The sequence below is a fragment of the Aquarana catesbeiana genome, linkage group LG11, assembly GCF_042186555.1.
Source record: "Aquarana catesbeiana isolate 2022-GZ linkage group LG11, ASM4218655v1, whole genome shotgun sequence".
NCBI lineage: Eukaryota > Metazoa > Chordata > Amphibia > Anura > Ranidae > Aquarana > Aquarana catesbeiana.
This window is the reverse complement of record NC_133334.1, coordinates 235,374,837-235,387,894: the sequence shown is the minus strand read 5'-3', so window position 1 is coordinate 235,387,894 and position 13,058 is coordinate 235,374,837. Positions and strand designations below refer to the sequence as shown.

General features: G+C 39.9%; 1 protein-coding gene across 1 annotated transcript in view; it reads left to right on the top strand.

Annotated features, from left to right (window-relative positions):
* The window catches only part of ADAMTS18 (ADAM metallopeptidase with thrombospondin type 1 motif 18), a 166,442-nt gene that overhangs the window by 112,148 nt on the left and 41,236 nt on the right, over window positions 1-13,058 (top strand). The window contains exons 14-16 of the mRNA XM_073603886.1: window positions 443-573; window positions 5,572-5,695; window positions 9,612-9,856. Of these exons, the coding sequence (XP_073459987.1) occupies window positions 443-573; window positions 5,572-5,695; window positions 9,612-9,856 (500 nt within the window). The remainder of the gene's footprint in view (window positions 1-442; window positions 574-5,571; window positions 5,696-9,611; window positions 9,857-13,058) is intronic.

Here is a 13,058-nt window from a genome sequence, read left to right as displayed (position 1 = left end):
TTGTCAAATTTTTTGCATGTATGGGGAGAAAGGATGAAAGCACCAAACCTTGGAATTAAATTTTAAATTGTCACAATAAAAGGGTCCGTTAAGAGATGACAGCCAACGCATTTTGGGGATTATTATTCCACTTCATCAGGACTTGAAATTATAGTGTGAGAGTAATCTGGACAGTTGGTTAAGCCTGGATTTCTATATAGAGTGTAGTTTGAAGCTCACTCAGTAAAGTTGTTTGGCTCCACCAACCTAGTTCTGAAGTTTTTGTTGCCGTCTTTCTTTCCTGTGGTGATTGACCCTTTCTATTTGTTCTGGTGACTGTTGATTACTTTAATTTTGTCTATTTTTTTTTTTTATATATACAGTAAATTGTCATTACTTTCAGTTTATATTAATACAGAGACTAGCTGTTAACTATGTATTGATTTTCATGTTTGTGTTTCAGAGGAGAATATATGCAAGTTATACTGCACTGCTGAGGATTTTGATTTTTTCTTTGCACTGTCCAACAAAGTGAAAGATGGAACACCATGTTCTGCTAGTGGATACGATGTTTGTATTGATGGAAGCTGTGAGGTAATAACTGCTATGATGAATATGAGATTAATTCATATTAAGGGTCAATTTCCCACAGAAGTTATACTTTAGTTATTGGCAGTGCCCAGTAGGCTTCTTGTATGTCTCGGAAACTCCAACAGTAAGACCTCCTTTCCATAATTCCATAATCTGCTTCTGTCTACCTGGGAGTTTTAGGTGTTCTGCCCACCTTTTTGAGCTCAAGATCCACCAATAGAATCTTGAAGAGAAAAAATGAAATATTAGGAGGTGTAACGATCTGGGGTGATTATGCTCAAATGGTGTATGCCTTTTCAGGAACACCGGTCAGTTTAGACTGTATTTTTTAAGGGCGTGGCAGGCCAATTAAATTTAAACAAAACAAACTTCACAGAAAGTCTTCCCTCGCATGGGGGTTCCACCATCATTGTATAACAGAAAAACTTCAGCCTCCTGGCTCACTCACACATACTCACATCACTCACATCCCTCCTGGAGCTTACTTGCTCAGCTGCGTGCTGCTTGGTCGCGGGCCACATCTGCCTCCTGCAGACATACACGCTCAGACTCCTAGAGACCGCCTGTTTCTCTTTCGTGGAGCCGTCTCCACCTGAAAGCCCTCCTGACTTCTACACCAGGCCACCTGCCTGTAGGGTGGAGCTGTTCCCAAGTGTGAGCCCTGAGCTCTCTTCTTGAGGGGAATATAAACCCAGCCCACAGGTGTACAATCATGATGCCTGTCTTTGCAAAAACCAGGCTGAAGGTGCTAATACACACCGTGACCTGGGGTCGCCTCTCCACAGTGGTTTATCTCTACAGCATCTACCAAAAACTGAAATATCAATTTTAATTTGAATAATTCCTTAGGATGGATTCACATTGTTGTGGTCCATTAGCTTGAGTTGCGTTAAGGCAGTCTATTCTTTTGGAGTAGACTGTCCATGCACTGCAGTGTAGGTCCCACTATAGTTACATAGCAAATCTGGATAAAAAAAGACACAAGTCCATCCAGTTCAATCCAAAAAAAAAACAAAAACGCAGACACACGCAAATAGAAAACCTCCATATACACTATCCTATCCTATATTCACAGTTGATCCAGATCAAGAAAAAAAACAATATAGCATGATCCAGTTGGGGAACAAAATTCTTTCCTGACCCCCCAAGAGGCAATCGGATATTTCCTGGATCACCTTTACTTGAAAATATTAGTATCCTTTTACATTATGTGTATTTAGGAAAGAATCTTTCCAGGCCTTTTTTAAAACAATCTACTGAGCTGGGCAGAACCAGCTATTGAGGGAGTCTATTCCACATTTTCACAGCTCCTTTTGTGAAGAAGCCTTCCCATATTTGGAGATTAAATCGCTTTTCCTCCAGATGTAAAGAGTGCCCTCTTGTCCTCTGTGATGACCTTACAGTGGATAAACTCTACACCAAGTTCACTATATGGCTCACTTACAATTGTGCTCATAAGTTTACATACCCTGGCAGAATGATTTCTTGCCCATTTTTCAGAGATGAATGATAACACAAAAACTTTTTTTGCACTCATGGTTAGTGTTTGGCTGAAGCCAATTTATTATCAATCAACTGTGTTTACTCTTTTTAAATCATAATCGCAACAGAAACTACCCAAATGACCCCGATCAAAAGTTTACATACCCCATTTTTTTAATACCGTGTATTGCCCCCCTTTAACATCAATGACAGCTTGAAGTCTTTTGTGGTATTTGTGGATGAGGCTCTTTCTCTTCTTAGATGGTAAAGCTGCCCATTCCTCTTGGCAAAAAGCCTCCAGTTCCTGTAAATTCTTGGGCTGTCTTGCATGAACTGCACATTTGAGATCTTCCCAGAGTGGCTCAATGATATTGAGGTCAGGAGACTGAGATGGCCACTCCAGAACCTTCATTTTATTCTGCTGTAGCCAATGACAGGTCAACTTGGCCTTGTGTTTTGGATCATTGTCATGTTGGAATGTCCAAGTACGTCCCATGCGCAGTTTCCTGTCTGATGAATGCAAATGTTCCTCCAGTATTTTTTGATAACATACTGCTTTCATCTTTTCATCAATTTTGACCAAATTTCCTGTGCCTTTGTAGCTCACACATCCCCAAAACATCAGCGATCCACCTCCGTGTTTCACAGTAGGAATGGTTCACCTTTCATCATAGGCCTTGTTGACTCCTCTCCAAATGAAGCATTTATAGTTGTGGCCAAAAAGCTCAATTTTGGTTTCATCACTCCAAATGACTTTGTGCCAGAATGTTTGAGGCTTGTCTCTGTGTTGTTTGGCGTATTGTAAGCGGGATACTTTGTGGCATTTGTGTAGTAATGGCTTTCTTCTGGCGACTCAACCATGCAGCCCATCTTTCTTCCAGTGCCTCCTTATTGTGCATCTTGAGACGGCCACACCACATGTTTTCATAGAGTCCTGTATTTCATCTGAATTTATTTGTGGGTTTTTCTTTGCATCCCGAACAATTTTCCTGGCAGTTGTGGCTGAAATTTTAGTTGGTCTACCTGACCATGGTTTGGTTTTAACAGAACCCCTAATTTTCTACTTCTTGATTAGAGTTTGAACACTGATGATTGGCATTCTCAATTCTTTGGATATCTTTTTATATCCCTTTCCTGTTTTATACAGTTCAACTACCTTTTCCCGCAGATCCTTTGACAATTCTTTTGCTTTCTATATGACTCAGAATCTAGAAACGTCAGTGCAGCACTGGATAAAAGATTCAAAGGTCTGTTAGGAGTCCAGAAACTCATTAACCTTTTATATACACACACTAATTACAAGAAAACAGATCACAGGTGAGGATGATTACCTTTAATAGCCATTCAAACCCCTTTGTGTCAACTTGTGTGCATGTTATCAGGCCAAAATCACAAGGGTATGTAAACTTTTGATCAAGGTAATTTGGGTAGTTTATGTTGTGATTATGTTTTAAAAAGAGTAAACACAGTTGATTGATAATAAATGGCTTCAGTCAAACACTAACCATGAGTGAAAGGAAAAGTTTTTGTGTTATCATTCATGTTCTCTGAAAAATGGCCAAGAAATCATAAATTCTGCCAGGGTATGTAAACTTATGAGCACAACTGTATGTATTTATACATGTTGATCATATCCCCCCTTAATCTCCTCGTCTCAAGAGAGAAAAAAATTTCGTTCAGCTAATCTTTCTATCTCCATGCCTCTTATCAGTTTGGTTGCATTTCTCTGCACACTCTCCAGTTCCTTAATATCCTTTTTTGAACTGGTGTCCGAAACTGAACTGCATATTCTAGATGAGGTTTTAATAGAGTGATCCTTAACGGCAAAGGAGGACATAATTGAAAACTCCAGCAGTAAGTTCTTGCAAGATACAGAAAGCCAGTGAGTCGCTTAGTTCACTAGCAGCCACTGATAACTAATGTATCTGCTTTTGGTGGCCTGACCACTGAATAACGTAAAGAATAAAATGTAAATATGTAACTCAAACTCATCTTTCCCAGACTAAGTAACATAAAATCATATGAGATGCCTCAATTTGCTGATCATGATTGCTCTTTGGCAAAGGAGGGAAAATACTACGCTAAACCAAAAAGTGAAAAGATAGTAGCTGCTAACACTCAAAGTCCAAAACAGTATATAAAAATTAGTGTAGCGCTAAATAATGTGACCATATAAGTAAAACATCTAAACATGTGACTAAAAGAAAAAAACACATGAAAAGAAAAGCTGATGACTGAAAGCAACCAGTACACATAAATAATAATAGATAAGTGTAGGCACAGTCAAACACATAGATTGAATGTGTACAATTGTGAAAAATGTAACACAGCCTGTATCGGTGAAACACAATGTGATATCACAAATAATATAGTGGAAGACCTATTGAGTCAAAATGCGTCGGACCAGCACCTCTTTGCTTCCCACATTGCTTTTATATTTCTATTTTTGTGATCACTTTTATTGATATCCTGCATTTCGTTGTATGGTTATTTTAATTTAATAAACCTTTTTTTGGTTGACCTGCACCATATGGAGCCCATTTTTTCTTTTTCACCCTATATCTGGGCACTGGTGACTATTCTGCTATACCATCATTCCTTGGATTTGCTTGGCTGTGGGGTGTCCATTGCTCTCTGGCTATGCGGTCTGGAGTCACAAATTGACCATCGCACTCAGCGGGACATCTTCGCATCACCAGGATCCTAGGATTTTAAGCTCGTTTGACTCACTGCCATATGGCATGTGTGTCCATCATATCTGGTAAGGGTACCCAACTTCTTATCTGTGAATCCCATTGAAATATCCACAGGCATCTATACCAGTCTATCCGGATCATATGTTAAAATTCTGTCTGGAAACTGGGGAGAGAAAAAAACTTCTTCTATCTTCATATACTGGTTGGACTTTTAAGTATATTATTTGTGATATCACATCGTGTTTCACCGATACAAGCTGTGTTACATTTTTCAAAATTGTACACATTCAATCTATGTGTTTGACTGTGCCTACACTTATCTATTATTATTTATGTGTACTGGTTGCTTTCAGTCACCAGTTTTTCTTTTCATGTTTTTTTTTTCTTTTAGTCACATGTTTAAATGTTTTACTTATATGGTCACATTATTTAGCGCTACACTAATTTTTATGATTGCTCTTTGCACTGCCTTATCAAATAAGCCAACTGTGTATAGAAGTTTCTCAGCCTTGTCATAACTTCCACCAAAGTTCACAGTGAAGTTTATCCAGCAGGAAAACACAAAACCATTGTAATCCATCAGAAAACAATTACCGCTAATTCATGCTAACCTTAGAACATTTCTTAACCAACTCCTTAATTAATTGGTCGCATTCAAAATTCTATTATCTCCCAGGTGTAAAATATCTTCTTGAATGTACAATAAAAGTGAGAAAGAGGATTTTCATTTCAGCTTGGCTTAGAGTCAGCATCCTGTGATGTGATACCTTCCGACAGTCACACTCCTCTAATGCATATTTCATTTCTGTAATTCCGGTGCCAGCTTGTAGGCTGTGATTATGTTCTTGGATCAAAAGCAGCTCTGGATGCCTGCGGGGTTTGTAAAGGTGATAATTCAACATGCAAGTTTTACCGTGGACAGTATCTGAGCCATCACAAAACTAACGGTAAGGAGATGTCAATGAAGTGGAACATGGATTTGTTCTGTGTAATGTTTCCCTTAGCTCACCATAGATTTTCTGTTATCAGGGGCATTTTAGATCCATTATGACATATGGCAGAACATTATAAATCAGTCTAGCATATCAAATGATCCTTCTATGCAGAAATAGTTTAACAGCTTCCAGACAGCAAGTAGAATCAATGCTTTGGGGGAACGTTGCCACCAAACCGGTGTTAGAAAATGTACCTAATTGTTCTCCGCTAAGCATCATTTACATCTAAGCTATCTACATAACCTAACCTCATTGTAATTTCAGCAAACACACAGCCGTTCCTGTGGAAACTCCATTTATGGTAGACCCAATGCAATGTAGTAAACTTAAAGTCAAACTCTAGACATATGTAGAAAAATGAAATTTTTTGCTATTGTGTATTACTTTTAAAATAGTGTGCTATTAAATACAATTTGTGTAAGTACCTATATCTTTCTAATATCTGTTTCCTGCCATAGTAGCACTCAGTCTGGAAAAGGGAGAAGCAGCACTAGGGGCCAATTGCACTTTGCTGCATACACATGTGATCAGAGGCAACACGCTAACAGGCTATAGATACATAGCAGAGTTTGCAGAGTTGACAACCTATTGGTATTTTTCTGCTCCAATAAGAAGTCTGTGGATGGGAAGATGACTATTTATTTCTTTACTTTATTTGACTGTGTTCTCTGGTTGTGCTGCCTGCCAGAGCTTTTTGAATAACAAAAGTGGTTACATTGAATTACATATCCTTCAGCAAATAAGAGTTCACATATATGCATTTCAGTTGTGTATATAGGTATTTGTCTGGAGGTAAAGTGTATGTATAGCTGAATCATTTTTTTTAAATAATAAAGTAGGGACGTGTTCAAACCCCTGTGAGTTTATTTTTTGCTGTCTTTGTCTTCCTGGGGAGGCTTCTCTTCATCTCCTGTCCCAAAGATTGAGTAGGAAGTGAGAGCAAATCTCTGATAAATGTGAGGGGAATTCCACTTGTCTGTTAATAAAGATATAGATACAAGGAGACAATTCCCCTTAAGAGTCTCCAAGATAAAAAAGAAAAGAATGGACTATTTCAATACCCCGGACAGATCACAAGTTGCTTAAAAAATATATATTTTTATTCAGGAAGAAAAATAGACTAAAAAGCAGGCAATCCAAATACAAACTAAGACATGCATTTTAAAAATATAAACAAAAACATATGGTGTGACTATACATGTTACACTGATGCTAGATATAATCCACAATGGAACATAGGAGATATAGTAAGTCCTCAGCGAGTGTCCATCCTCTACATGTTTCGCAGAAATCTTCTGCTTCTTCAGGAGGAACAGTAATTAATAAAATCAATAAGGCTGAACACAAGGACCAGGGCCAAGACAGCAATGATGCCAATATTCCCCTATGGCAGACGTGAGGGGCAAATATTGAGTGGGTGTGTAAGGGCTGTCCATGTGTTTGTTGTCACAGAAACAGATGTCTCCATTGCAAGATTTTCCCTCACCTCATCTGGTGACAACTCTACAATTTTGTACTTCCAATTAATTTCAGAGATCACAAGACAAATAAACAGGGTGAATCTTGCTACCAAGGGCAGAGCAAAAACTAAAAAAATGGCAGTGGTCTGATTCTCCTTTAATCTATCCAAAAAAGAGTTTGGGCTATACATACACTTTAAGCTGTAAAGAAGATGGATGCTAACATATTTCTCTCTGTAAATTATTTTAAAACTATTTGAGCATGGCCTTCTTCTTCAACAAGACATGGATGCCAATGACAGAGGCTGGCATTGGCACAGAATAACTTATATATATATATATATATATATATATACACACAGTGGATATAAAAAGTCTACACACCCCTGTTAAAATCTCAGGTTTCTGTGATATAAAAAAATGAGACAAAGATACATTTCAGAACTTTTTCCACATTTGATGTGACCTATAAACTGTACAACACAGTTGGACAACAAACTAAAATCTTTCAGTTAAAAAGCAGCTCTCCACCCCTAATGCCCTCTGCCTCTCCTCCCTCTAGTGCTTTCTGTTGGCTAAACAAAAATGCCTGAAGCTGTATAACGCCTGTAACATTCTTATAAAACGCTTGTAAAAAGCTGCAAAAACACTTTTAAAAAATGCCAGTAAATTGCTACGCTCAGGTGTTAATGGAGCCTTAAGCAGACCTTCAACTTCAGAAGCTGAGCCAAGTTGTCAAAATGTGAGTCCCTCCTCTGGCACGCTGACCAATCGAAACCCGCAATTTGCTTTGTAGGGTCACTTACCCACTGAGTTCCTTTGGACCCCTTATAACATTTACATTGTGTAGTTTTTTGCAACGAGTAGATCCCTAGTCCATTCTTGTTGACCTCCAAACATAAAAAGGACAAAGAAGGATTTACAAAATGCAGAAAAGGAAGAATGCTAAAAATAGATCAAGAGCAGTCTCTACCCAATGCTCAAAGAAGCACAAATGAGGTAGCTTTGGCCCTTCACCTTTCCACATAGCTTATCATGTACCTGGTAGCAGAGCCTGATATGATGAGGAAGGCTTCTCTTACAGGGGACCCTGATAGTGTAGGCAGGAGTACAGAGCGGCACAAGTGCCTGTATGACTTGCTAGCAGCAGGGCAGATGTCCACTTTGGGCAGGAGAAGTCTTCAGATGGCCCCAGCAAGCAGGCGGGTAGCTGGTACTGGTGACAGCAGGCAGAGTAGCAGAGTCAGGCAGGCCGGGTCATACACACACAGGATGAATCGGGTACAGGGCACAGGCAGGAGCGTGGTCAGGAAACAAGCCAGGTCTGGAACCTCTCAGTAAAGCAAGAGCCAAAGGAGCAGACAGAAGCGGAGGTCAGGGGACAAGCGAAGGTCGATGCAGGTGGAGTTCAGAAAATGGTCAAGACAAGCTGGATCAGCAAGTGGAAGCAGGATACAGATTCACAGAGTCACAGGTTACACAGGAGGCTCAAGACAAAGCAGCACTGATCCTGAGCACTGGTCGAGTTCAAATAGCCCATTTGGTACCAGCATCTGTCACAGGTGCACGCAAGTGCCGACGCACACGAGAATGTGCGATGGCTTGTGTGTGCGCGCGAGTATGCACATGCACATGTGCATATGCATTAGCCAGTGCCCAATTCTTGCAAGCACAAAAGGGACCATGTTTTAGTCTGTGCACAGAAGGCCTTTCCTTACACAGCAGGTGGGAAACAGCTCATTAATCCCAGACAATCCTAGGGATACACACATTGATTTTTCATATAAATGACCCTTTGATACTTATTTTGTTGATTAAATGAGTATCTAAAGGAACTTACTAGGGCAACAAAAATTGTATTTTGGCCTGCTTCAATCTAGTCACGTTCAAAGTGAATGGTTTGTAGGAAAAAATAGGCACAGTCCGAAGGCAATCTCTTGAGAATCAGTTGATTGCTTCCTACATTACAAAAATTTTTGAAGTCACCCAGATTATTTAATCTTTGTTTCAATAATAGATAGATGCAGTTGGATTATCAAAATTATCTTAGTATCAAATGATTGGTTGAAAAGGTTTATAGCCAACCTATGTGTACTGCCTACCACTGGTCTTTCCATAGATGAAGCATGTACATCATATGTGTAGCTCTAGGATTGAAGGGTGAAGGACCAAATGTACCTTCTGTGTGCTGATGACAACACTTGGATTCAATATTAGTTAATTTACTTAGGTTATCAAAATGATCTTATCAAACAATTGGTTTAATATGTAGACAGTCTATCTGTACTGTTTAGCACTGGCCTGTCCAGATATGAAGCATATACATTTTGACTCTTATCCTCTTGATTTAGCACATGTGTTCAAGAAATGAACTTAGCATATACTCATCAGTCCTCATTATTGTTCAGATTATTACACAGTGGTGACCATACCGGCAGGTGCCAGAAGTATACATTTTCAAGAGATGGAAGTCTCAACCAGCTACCTCGCCGTAAAAAACCTAAACAAGAAGTATTATTTAACTGGAGACTGGACCATCGACTGGCCTGGGAAGTTTTCATTTGCTGGGACTGTTTTCAACTACCAAAGACCTTTTCAGCAGACTGAAAGCCTTTATGCACCTGGACCAACAAATGAAACACTGGTTTTGGAAGTAAGAGTTTATATTTAATATCAATTTTCATTTTAAATAACATCTGAAACATGCAATTAGGTTTCTTAGATCTCACCAGGTATCTCATCTAACAGTTATTACTTAGAATTAGATCAGCAACATTTAGAAGACAAGTGAAACCTAACAGTGATCTGTTAATGCTATTCTCTAAAACAGGGTTTCTCAATCAGGGTTCCTCCAGAGGTTGCTAGGGGTTCCTTTAGCAATGAGCAATTTCTGCCTCTCAGATATGTCCCCATTGACACCACTGATCTTTCTGTAAGGGGGTAATTCTTCCCAATGACCACAAGCATAAGGAGCATTCTTCCCACTGACCATCACTCTAATGTATCATGAATTGTATAAATAGTAATTTTTATCAGGGGTTTCCTGAAACTGAAAGGTGATTTCAAGGGTTCCTTTGTGTTGAAAAGGTTGGGAAAGGCTGCTCTAAACTCTACGACTGTGGTAACGTTACAATTTTATCAGATTTACTTTCATAGGGTTTCAATGTAATCCATTGTGATAAAATTTCATAGAACTCCCCACTTGTGCAGTAGGACTATTTTCTAAATCTGTGCTTCCACATTCTATTTAGAATAATGCATCACCAATCAGGTACAAATTTTCTATGTAAATTTGAGGCTTGTAAGAAGGAAAGGAAACTATAGTATGTGTGTTTTGGAGTACCTCTCCGTATTAATTAACAGGTGAGGAAAAGAGTGCTTTGCTGACAAAATTGGGTGGATTGGTGCTCCACAGCAATACCTAGATAAGGAACTGCAGCCGAGTAAGTAAACTTGTGTTCCATAGTAAGTAAGGTTGAATAAAGACAATAGTCCACCCAGTTCAACATGTGTAGGTGTACATGTGTCAGTGTCTATAATTATTTCCCATATCCCTGTATGTTGTGTCCTTTAGGATGCACATCCAAGAGTCTTTTAAAAATATCAATACTCCCCGCTGACACCACCAATTGTTCCACATCCTTATCGCCCTGACAATGAAAAACCCCCTGCGCAGCTTAAAGCAGAGTTCCACATAAAAGTGGAACTTCCGCTTATTTGCTTCCTCCCAACACTGGTGCCACATTTGGCACCTTTCAGGGGGAGGTGGGACACGGTACCTGTTTTTGACAGGTCCCTGTCCTCACTTCCAGGAAAACGGCGTTGCGGCGCCATACCTCGGAAGGTTCAGCCCCCCTCCTCCTTCCTCCACCACCGGGCCAATTAGAAAGTGCAGTGCGCTTCGCGAATGCGCAGTAGGGAACCGTCAGTGAAGCCGAAAGGCTTCACTGATGGTTTCCCTTAGTGAAGATGGCGGCGGCAGCACCCGACAGCCAATCCGAAGATAGGCTGGGGTGCCGACATCGCGGGCTCCCTGGACAGGTAAGTGTCCTAATATTAAAATTCAGCAGCTACAGTATTTGCTGCTTCTACTCCAATCTCATTGTGTGGCCCCGTGTCCTCTTACACTATCTGGGACGGAATATTTTTTTTCCTATGCTGGAATCACCATTGAGGTATTTGTAAATCGCTATCATGTCCCCTCTCATGCGTCTTTTCTCCAGCGAGAATACATTTAGTGTTTGCAATTGTTCCTCGTAATTAAGGTCCTCCAGTCCCTTTATCAATTTTGTTGCCCTTCTTTGGGCTCTCTCCAGCTCCAGCACATCCTTTCTGAGGACTGGTGACCAGAACTGGATGGAATACTCCAGATGTGGCCTGACCAGAGTTTTAAAAAGTGCCAGGGTTATAGTTTTATCTCTTGAGTATGTTCCCTTTTCTTGCATGCTAAAATTCTGCCAGCCTTGGTAGCTGCAGCTTGACATTGCATGCTATTTATCAGTATGTCATCTACTAGGACCCCCAGATCTTTCGCCATACTTGATTCCCCCAGAGGTTCTCCCCCTAGTGAGTAGTTTGCGTTTGTTTTTAGCCCCAAGTGCATTACCCTACATTTCTCCACATTAAACCTCATTTGCCATGTAGTTGCCCACTCCATTATTTTGTTCAGGTCTTCCTGTAAAATTTCTATATCCTGATGTGAAGTTATTGCCCTGCTTATTTTTGTCTCATCCGCAAAAACTGAGGTTGAGCTATTCTTTTATATCATTTATGAATAAATTAAACAGAATTGGTCCCAATACAGAGCCTTGGGGTACCCCACTTACCACTCCAGACCAGTCTGAGTACACATTATTTATCACCACCCATTGGAGATGCCCATGAAAACCAGTTTTCTATCAAAGAACAAACCTTAAGGTCCATGCCTGCAGACCTCAGCTTGTAGATTAAGCATTTTATGGGGAACGGTATCAAATGCTTTTGCAAAATTCAGATACACCACATCCATAGGCCTCCCCCTATCTAGGTGGCAGCTCACTTCCTCATAGAATGTTAGCAGATTGGTCTGGCAGGAACAATCCACCATAAATTCTTGAATATAGTCCCATATCATCCCCTCCAATAATTTACCTGCTATTAATGTTAGGCTGACTGGCCTGTAGTTTCTAGGAATGTCTCCGACCTTTTTTGAATATTGGTACCACATTGGCTTTTCTCCAATCAGTTGGTACAATTCCTTTCAGTATGCAGTCCAAAAAGATTAGGAATAGCAGTCTGGCATTAACCTGACTAAGTTATTTGAGGACTCTCGGGTGTACGCCATCTGGACCTGTTGATTAATTTGTGTTAAGCTTATCTAGTCTTTTCTTGACTCTGGCCTCTGTTAGCCACAAGGGTACGTCCTGTGATGTGCTACTAACAATACTATCGTGGTTGGTATACCCCTCCTTTTCCTGTGTAAAAGCTGGGGAGAAGAAAGCATTTAGTACAGGAGCCTTCTCTGTGTCATCATTAAACTGTTTATATTCTACTACACTTAGTGGCACTTTCTTCTTTCCTCTTTGTCTGTTATATACAGAGTGAGCTACGCTCTGGAATCCAAACTGACACACGTGTATGGACCCAGATTATTTTGGACTTTAGTTTGTGTGTTTGTCTTTGCACCTATAACCAATTTCATTCTCTGTGTCATCTGTAACCACCCTCCCATCGTCTTTTATCTGGCAATGTAGTCTCTTCCTGCTTTTTTACTATTAATATATCTAAAAAATTCCTTGGGATTTTTTTTACTCTCCTCTGCTATGTGTCTCTCGTAGTCTTTTTTAGCTGTCCTGATTTTGTTCTTACACCTCTTA